The 9,466-nt window shown below is 52.8% G+C and overlaps 1 protein-coding gene across 10 annotated transcripts in view; it reads left to right on the top strand.

Annotated features, from left to right (window-relative positions):
• LOC148398548 (janus kinase and microtubule-interacting protein 3-like) overlaps nt 1-8,560 on the top strand; it is a 319,781-nt gene extending 311,221 nt beyond the window's left edge. For 4 of the 10 annotated variants that reach the window (XR_015858220.1, XR_015858226.1, XR_015858231.1 and 1 more), the window contains 4 exons: nt 139-306; nt 419-495; nt 980-1,224; nt 1,371-1,608. Coding sequence is in view for 1 of the 10 variants with exons in the window: in XM_088374760.1 (XP_088230886.1) it covers nt 6,358-6,419; nt 6,511-6,604; nt 6,690-6,929; nt 7,044-7,109; nt 7,171-7,239; nt 7,316-7,393; nt 7,450-7,683; nt 7,763-7,879 (960 nt within the window). In the remaining 9 variants the exon portion in view is untranslated. The other 6 variants (XM_088374760.1, XR_015858222.1, XR_015858224.1 and 3 more) reach the window with 6 other exon arrangements.
• The last annotated feature ends 906 nt before the right edge of the window (nt 8,561-9,466 follow it).

The raw sequence follows: 9,466 nt of genomic DNA on the forward strand, positions 1-9,466 counted from the left end.
GGGAGGAATGTCGAACTCGGCGTCTGCTTCCAGCCACAGACGCCAAATTTCGACGATTATTTCGACTGGTCAACGGTTGTAAATTATTGCGTTGACTAAAAACTTTATTTAACTCTACTCTTAACTTTGCCGTTTCAGATATGCGTGTATTACACCGCGGAAATGACGTCAATAGGCTGAACTCTCGCCAAAATTCAAATCTGTGGGCGCAATGGCCTTGAGCGAGACACCGGATACAAACACGACGATTATCAACAGAAATATCTTTATTTTCTGCTTGCAAGTGGACCGTCTAGAGCGTACACGGTAAGTACAACTCATTGTGTTTAAAAGGATTTACGTTTGTGTAGTTTGCGTTGCGTTGTATCTGTGAATGTTGGTTGAGGCTAAATGTTAATGTTTAATTTCATTCCTTTAGGTTCCACGGTGTTTGTTGGCTGTATGTTTTCCACTGCAAGAAGAGGCTCGTATCATTGACCAGCAGGAGCTACAATGGTGAGTACCCCTTTCGTCTTCCATTTATGTTAAACACTTCCTATTTCATGTCTAACAGTACTCGATTTAACAAATAACCATAAATAAATACAGTGTGGGCAGTCACGTTAACATATGTGATTATCCTGCCTAATATGTTTATCACAAATATGTCACTAATCACTAATATGTTTATTTGTTTATCACAACACCTTTGGACCTTCAGCAATCGATTATTTCCCTTCATCTACATAGAGACAGAACGATGGTGTCTTAAACATCTCATTCATTTCACCATCACTGCTGCACTTTATACTTATTTTTAATATATATATATATATATTGTATATGTATATATATATATTCATAGGATATGTTACTTCTATTCAACTGCAATATCACTCCTTTGTTGTAAGACGTATGCAACGGAATTTCGTTTTGTATGCACCATGTGCAGACAAGATGACAATAAAGTTTGTCTAAGTCTAAGTCTAAGTCATGTCAGGTCAGCTGTCTGGAGAGAGAGAGAGAAGTCAGGACCTGCGGGCGGAGCACCACCGTGCCACCGCCGCCATGACGGAACTCAAAAGCAAACTCCATGAGGAGAAGCAGAAAGAGTTAGCCATTACCAGGGAGACATTACTGCGGCAGCATGAAATGGAGCTGATGAGAGTGATCAAAATCAAAGATGGAGAGATCCAGCGACTGAATGCCTTGGTCCTCAGCCTGAGGGACGGCTCCATGGACAAGGTGATCCGCTCTATCCGTGTCTGACTATCCGCACGCCACGTCGGGCTTCGATGCGGCCGCTACCGTATTGTGTAGCTTGTCCCCAGTAAGCGTCGCGGCGCTCCGTTGCGGTCTCAACGGCCCGGTGTGGCGCAATGTCTGCTCAGGTGAGGAGGGGGGGCGCTTTGCTGGCGGAGGTGGAGGAGACGCGGCGGTGTCGGGAGACCGAGCGGTGTCGCCTCCACCAGGAGCGCGGAAGAAGCCCTGGCAGCGGCCCAGCAGGCCTAGCAGTCCCGAGCGGCCGAGCTCCGATCGGCTCATCACCAGCATCGGGAGGAGCTGAGCCGAACCAAGAGAGACTGCGAGAGGGAGATCCGCCGACTGGTAGGACTGATCAGATGCGCGGTGCGTGGCTATGTTCCCAATTTCGTTGTATACCTGCAGTGCAATGACACCTAAGGCATTCTATTCTATTCTATTTCACAAGAAGAAAATGTCCGGTTGCTCGCTTCGCTTTTGTCACAGCAAAGGTGTTCTAGTCGATTCAAGAAAAAAATTGGCAGGTTGCTCTCTTTGTTTTTGTCACAATTCTGGCAAATGAGTTTGCCCGCCTGCCTGAGCGCTCCCCGTTTGTACATCCAGACGGATGAAATCAAGCTGAAAGACAGAGCGGTTAGTGTTTTGGATGAAGCCCTGGGGCCGGCCACGTCCACCGCCTTCAGCTGCAGACTCAGGCTGCCGAGCAGCAGATCGCTGCCCTGAGGGATTCCCAAAGGGCGGGCCTAAACTACCCTGGAAGTGGGTTCAACGCCGCTACTAGCAATCCTCTTCATTGCGTAAGCCACCTCATCACACACTTGCAGTACGCATGACTTAGTTCGTTGCTGGAGGAAGGTAGCACAAAAACAGTTTTGAACTTTGAACGAGTGCTTGTGTGTGTGTGTTGCGGGGCGTTTTCAGTCTCAGGAGGATCGGGACACGCGACGGTTTCATCTGAAAATCGCTGAGCTCAGCGCAGTCATCAGGAAACTGGAGGATCGAAACGCCCTGCTTTCTGAAGAGCGCAATGAACTGGTAATTTATTGACGGCACGCTTGAAGGTTTGCGCTACGTTTGATGCGCGCCATCCAGCGAGGCACCCATTGCGCTTGCTTATTAGTTGAGCGGCGCGGCGAGTCGGTTGCCTGGTAGATGTCTTTTATTGGGAGCCAAAGCCACGATTCCGTTCAAACCGATGCAAAAGGAATGGATACGTTCTGGCCCGCGTGTTGTGCGTCTTTCACATCCCGCACTTCATGCTTGCAGCTAAAGCGACTGAGAGAAACAGAAAGCCAGTTTCTGCCACTCCTGTACAAAAACAAACGCCTGAGCAGGAAGAATGAAGAACTCTCGCTGGTGCTGTGTCGCCTTGAAAACAAAGTGCGCTTTGTCACCCAGGAGAACGAGGAGATGGCAAGCTTGGTAAGTCGACGCGGACAACGGCGGCGTGCCAACAGAGTCCACTGCATTTGTGTTCCACAGAGAAGGCCTAGTTCGCTCAATGACCTGGACCGCGGTTGCGGCCAGCAGGACGGTGAAATGGAGTTCCTTCAAGTTGTGGAGCAGCGGCACATCATCGACGACTTGTCCAAGGTCTTCAGGCAGGCGACTCGGTGCACGTACGGCAGCGCCGCGCTCGCTCGCTGTCGCCAGGAAACCTTTTCCGTCCAAAGCTTGGCCGGCGGCCGCCATCCAAAAAATTGGCCCCTTAAATTCCGACCTTTCAAGCAGGAGCATTGTGCGCACGCGTTTGAACACGCTTTAGACTTGTTTTGCCGTTTTCAGCAGCTCAAAGCTCCCGTTTTGTCAGCGCCTTTGCCACTCGCTGTGCGCTGAAAACGACGGACTTGCCCGGCTGCTCAGCCCGTCAACCATGAGCCGCGAGCGCGACGTCATTGTCCGTAGGCAGCTAGTGGCAAAATGCACCCTGTTAGAGTTGCGCTCGCTCCAACTTATTTTGCAAGAACCACACGGGAGACAAGTAAGTTCTTTTGGACACCTGCAGGTGGAGAGTCCATCCGTTGTACGAATGAAGTCTGACTCTCGGCTCCTGCACGAGCATTTTAATTACCGTATTTGCCGGTGTACAGGTCGACTCGGTGTATAAGTCGACCCCCTAAAATTCGACGGAAATTTACGATTTTATGATATATCCTTTGTATAAGTCGAGCTCAATTGTTGCATTATATTAAACTTCAAAATTCAATATGCGAAATTTATTGACGAAATGTGTTCAAATTCCGGGAGGCCGTGCGCATGCGGCTGTTTATAAGCGCCGCGGAGGAGATCGCGGCCGGCGAGCTCGCGCACGCCGCCCGGCACCAACGGGAGGCCGGAAATAGCTCCAAGCCGAGCGGATCGGCACTTTATAAGCACCGCGGAGGAGATCGCAGCGCCTCATTGGACTTCCAGCGGCCGGCGAGCTCGCGCACCCGCCCGGCACATCCGGGAGGCCGTGCGCACGAGCCAAGTGGCCGAAAATAGCCCCCGCCGAGCGGATCGGCTGTTTATAAGCACCGCGGAGGAGGTCGCGGCGCCTCATTGGACTTCCAGCGGCCGGCGAGCTCGCGCACCCGCCCGGCACATCCGGGAGGCCGTGCGCACGAGCCAAGTGGCCGAAAATAGCCCCCGCCGAGCGGATCGGCTGTTTATAAGCACCGCGGAGGTGGTCGCGGCGCCTCATTGGACTTCCAGCGGCCGGCGAGCTCGCGCACCCGCCCGGCACATCCGGGAGGCCGTGCGCACGAGCCAAGTGGCCGAAAATAGCCCCCGCCGAGCGGATCGGCTGTTTATAAGCACCGCGGAGGTGGTCGCGGCGCCTCATTGGACTTCCAGCGGCCGGCGAGCTCGCGCACCCGCCCGGCACATCCGGGAGGCCGTGCGCACGAGCCAAGTGGCCGAAAATAGCCCCCGCCGAGCGGATCGGCTGTTTATAAGCACCGCGGAGGAGGTCGCGGCGCCTCATTGGACTTCCAGCGGCCGGCGAGCTCGCGCACCCGCCCGGCACATCCGGGAGGCCGTGCGCACGAGCCAAGTGGCCGAAAATAGCCCCCGCCGAGCGGATCGGCTGTTTATAAGCACCGCGGAGGTGGTCGCGGCGCCTCATTGGACTTCCAGCGGCCGGCGAGCTCGCGCACCCGCCCGGCACATCCGGGAGGCCGTGCGCACGAGCCAAGTGGCCGAAAATAGCCCCCGCCGAGCGGATCGGCTGTTTATAAGCACCGCGGAGGTGGTCGCGGCGCCTCATTGGACTTCCAGCGGCCGGCGAGCTCGCGCACCCGCCCGGCACATCCGGGAGGCCGTGCGCACGAGCCAAGTGGCCGAAAATAGCCCCCGCCGAGCGGATCGGCTGTTTATAAGCACCGCGGAGGAGGTCGCGGCGCCTCATTGGACTTCCAGCGGCCGGCGAGCTCGCGCACCCGCCCGGCACATCCGGGAGGCCGTGCGCACGAGCCAAGTGGCCGAAAATAGCCCCCGCCGAGCGGATCGGCTGTTTATAAGCACCGCGGAGGTGGTCGCGGCGCCTCATTCGACTTCCAGCGGGCCGCGCACTCGCGCACGCCGCCCGGTTCAAATTTTCTAAGTGCAACGCACAATGAGATGCATGAGAAACGGCCTTGGTTACCATCACATTTGAAGCGATGAATACGAAGTTAAATTTTATGACTCGGTGTATAAGTCGAGGTCGATTTTTTTCGGTCGATTTTGGATCGAAAAAGGTCGACCAATACACCGGCAAATACGGTAAGAGAAACAGGGTGGGTGTAAGAGTGGATTGAATAGAGGAAGCCCTTGACCTCTAGTCAAAACATAGCAAGGGGTGTTTTACGACTTTGTGTAGGAAGGGATAAGCGATAGGGATAAATAAGGGATAAATAATATTATTTATTACAGGTTGCAGTCAAAGTCAAAGCAACATAATGATACGATAAAGATAATCTGGAAAACCCTGACACACCCTGTAGTTGTCACTTTTGGAAAAGACGAGCGTCCCTCCAATCATCGCCGGTGACGTGTTTTTCAGGCTCTGGAGACAGGAGCTCATGTCAGAAATGTCATTGTGAGTCGCGTTTGTTTCTGCGCCGGAGCCGTTCGTTCCCTTTGCATCCAAAGAATCTCAAAGGCGGATTATTTGTGTCGACAGGATTTGCTGCTACGATACCGACGTCGAGAATCTCTGAGGAGGAACAAAGCGTGAGGTCCTGCAAGGTGAGTCTGTTTGTTTGCGGCTGCTTGGTGTTGCGCAAGATGAAATGGCCTTTTTCTCGCTATCATTCCTCTCGTCGATTCATCGTGAGGTGTCGCTTCAGTTTGTTCAGAGAGATGTTTGCTTCCGCGCCCGCAGGTCATCGAAACATTTTACGGCTACGACGAAGACGTGTTGGTGGACTCGGACGGATCGTCCTTGTCTTTTCGCACCGACAGAACCCCCGACACGGAACCCGAAGAGGTAGCCCGCCATTTCTGCCAGCGTATTGGCACCAAACATTCCTCTTAAGCCTGGAATCGGACTCGTCTTTGCGTCGCGGGTGCTTTGTCGCCGGTCTGACTGATTCTGGTACTAGTGCTGTGTTGCATTGGTGTGTGCATGAAGAGGCGGAGCTTCGCTACCGCCAGCTGACGCAAGAATATCAAGCGCTGCAACGAGCCTACGCTCTGCTAGCCCAGACCAGCGAAGGGGACTACGACGCCGAGAAGGAGATCAAGGTGGCGCCCCTTCCCGCAACCCCCGGCCGGGTCGCAGCCTCCCCGTTCTCACCCAGCCTCGGGTGTTCTCTGGTCTGAAAGGAGGAGGAGGAGCCTCCCTCCTCCTCCTTTCAGACCAGAGAAAAGCTGATGGTAGAAATGGGTCACTATCAAAGCAGAGTAGCAGATCTGGAGTCAGCGCTGAAGCAACAAGGACAGGTAAGCTCATCAATGAGCACACCTTTTTCTTAGACAAAATAGCTACATTCTTCAGTCACTCATTCGTCTGGCATTACTGGACCAACCCCCCCCCGAACGTGGCTGGGAAAATGCGGAGAAAAGCAAATGTCATTTTCCAGTCAACCAAAGAATTTGTGGATGAAAATGACACAACATTCCAAAGCTGTCCACGCGTTTGTCTCTTCTAGAATGTCAAGTGGGTGGAGGAGAAGCAGCTGCTGCGTCAGAGCAATCAGCAGTTGGCCGAAAAGGTGACGGAAAGAAAGGCGCTGGGCGGAGTCGCTTGGCGTCACACCCGACGGGAAGCCCCGCAGATGAGGTCTGACTGTCTTTTCAAGTCAGGCGGATGGAGGCGGAAGAAGCGCGTCTGAAAGAGCACATCCAGGATATCCGAGACCAAAACGAACTGCTTGAGTTCCGCATCCTGGAGCTGGAGGTGGGAAGACTCGCACAAGCGTGTTGAGGCCAGAGATGTGACGGACGGACGGACGGACGGACGGATGCATGCCTCTGCCTTTCAGGAGAGGGAGTGGCGCTCCCCCGTCTTGAAGTTTCTGCAAGTCCGTTTCCCAGACGGCCTCAGCCCTTTGCAGATCTACTGCGAGGCCGAGGGCGTGAGCGTACGTAAGGCGTCCCTCGCAACCCTAACCTTAACCCGAGGTCCCAGAACACCTTACATTGCTCCTTGCGCCTTTCCCCCGGACATCGTCATCAGTGATCTGATGAAGAAGCTGGACATCCTGGGCTATAACGCCGTAAGTGTATGTCGAACTCCTTATGTTCGCACTCCACGAGACTCGGCGGCTCAAATGTGACTTTTGGAAGGCTTTGCGCTGAAAGAAGCTTGTTGACGCTGTGCCTTTGGGCTCTTGCAGAATCTCACCAACGAGGAGCAGGTGGTCGTGATTCACGCCAGGACCCTTCTCACCCTAGCCGAGAAGGTAACGCGCACGTCCACGCACGCTCTCGCATTCTGCTTATGTGACAGCAGCCTTTCCTCAGTGGTTAGAATACATCAAAGTGACCAAGTCAGCACTTCAACAGAAGATGTTGGACATTGAAAGTGAGAAGGTAGACAGACACGCGACATCAGCCAAGGGGAACTCCGGCAATGTGCCCCAACAATTCTGACCTTGAGCTGTGCTAGGATATGTTCTGCAAGCAGAAGGGCTACCTGGATGAAGAGTTGGACTTCAGGAAGTGTTCCATGGACCAGGCTCATAAGGTAAGCCGCCCTCAAATCTCCCGCCGGACCACTGATGGACGAGGATTGCGGCCCAGAGGATCCTGGAGCTGGAGGCCATGTTGTGCGAGGCGCTACCGCAGCGGGACTGCCCCGCCACGGACGGCGAAAAAGCCAGCCACGCTGGCGTGAATGACGTGCTGACGGCGGATCAGAGAGAAGAGCTTAGGAGCGCCGTGGACCAATGGAAGCGAGCCCTGATGTGCGAGTTGAGGGAGCGCGACGCTTGCATCCTCCAAGAGAGAATGGATCTGCTGCACAGCGCGCAACAGGTAAGGGCCCAAAGCCAGCCCGGCACTTACTTGCACGCTTACTGGCTTTTGAATGCCACTTTCCATTTGTCCGTCCTAGAGGAACAAAGAGCTGAAAGAATTCATCGAAGCTCAGAAGAGACAAATCAAACAATTGGAGGAGAAGTTTCTGTTTCTCTTTCTATTCTTCTCCTTGGCCTTCATTCTGTGGCCCTAACACCAGCTGGTGAGTGAGCTCCAGCGGCACCGCACTCGACACCTCCGATACACTGCCAGCCGGTCTCAGACATTGGCAGACGCTCCGATGCCAACGTATACCCCCCGCCACGGTGACAGAGGCACCGCGTCACACCGGCGCTCATCCAATCAGAAGGCAGGAAAAGCAAATTCACATGCAGGGCACTTTTGAACCAGAAGAGAGCGCCACAAAAAACGGTTGTTGCCCCAAACGCGCACTAAAAAGGGTCAGAATAACAAGAGTCCCACTGGCCAGCCGGGGCCACCCGTCCAGCTGTTTCTTCAGGGGGGAAAAAAATTGGAGTCACCGGTGAGTACATTTTGCATTTAGCTCTGCTTTTCTGCTTCTGTCTTCAAGTGTGTGGCATCCTGCGATCAAAGATTCAGCCAACCCCAAAGCGGTTGACCTCAACGTCCCACCACCATGCCTACCAGAGCAGGTGACGTGATGCTTTGGACATCCTTCCGTCTCAGATGCCCAAAAGTACTCTTTGCCACATCTGCGGCAATACGGTGTCTTTTCAAAGGTGCAAATAAATCCAGCGTGGGCGGAACACGCACGTCTTCGGTTTTTCCCGCTTTGTTTGTGTGACAGCTGTTGTGAAAATTTTATACAAATAAAGTTGTATAGTACAGGTTTGGCCAAGCCGCAACTCCCGAACCGCATGCGGCTCTTTTATGTTCATATCAACATTTGTGTGTGTGTGTGGGGGGGGGGGGGGGGGGGGGGTTGTGCGTGTTGGCTTCACTTGAGTTCAATTTGGTATTTTGGTCAAAAGCGCATGTGGTGAAATTCCACAAAGTAGGATGGGCAAACACTATTCTTTAAACTATGAGTGTCAATTGGGCTCTCAAAATGGCAGGGAAAAGATGCACAGCAAAACGAAAATACGTAGATGAACACAGGACGTTTTAATCAGAGTGGGAAAGTTTCTATTTTTTGTTGAACGTGATGGCAAACCATTCTGCCTGATATGTCAGACCTCAGCGCATTTCAAAGATTCAAATCTTCAGCGCCATGCACTTCAGGCCACTCCATGCTAACATTGATCAGGCGTCGAACCCGCAACATCATGCTTAAGAGGTGGCCATGCTAACCAGTGCGCCATTATGTCAACGCATAATAACTGTAAGTCTACTAATCAAAACAGCGGTTACTATATGACGTCGCTACGTCGTGGTCACGTGACGCAGACAAGACGTCAATGGACGCGGGCAGAGTTAACTTGTTTAAAAGGGAGTGGGCAGAAGAAATATTTAATTTATTTAAATCTATTTTGAGTGCACACCATTATGCCAATGCATAACAACTGTAAATCTACTAAACAAAACAGCGGTTGCTATATGACATCTGCCACGTCGTGGTCACGTGACATACGTGACGTCGATGGGCGTAACTTTCGCCGGAATTCAAATCCGCGGGGAGAGTTAACTTGTTTAAAAGAGAGTGGGCAGAAGAATTATTTAATTTATTTAAATCTATTTGGTGTGTGCGCCATTATGTCAATGCATAACAACTGTAAGTCTACTAAACAAAACAGCGGTTGCTATATGACGTCTGCCACGT

This window comes from Syngnathus floridae, chromosome 4 (assembly GCF_059516105.1).
Source record: "Syngnathus floridae isolate MCC-2025c chromosome 4, RoL_Sflo_1.0, whole genome shotgun sequence".
Taxonomy (NCBI): domain Eukaryota; kingdom Metazoa; phylum Chordata; class Actinopteri; order Syngnathiformes; family Syngnathidae; genus Syngnathus; species Syngnathus floridae.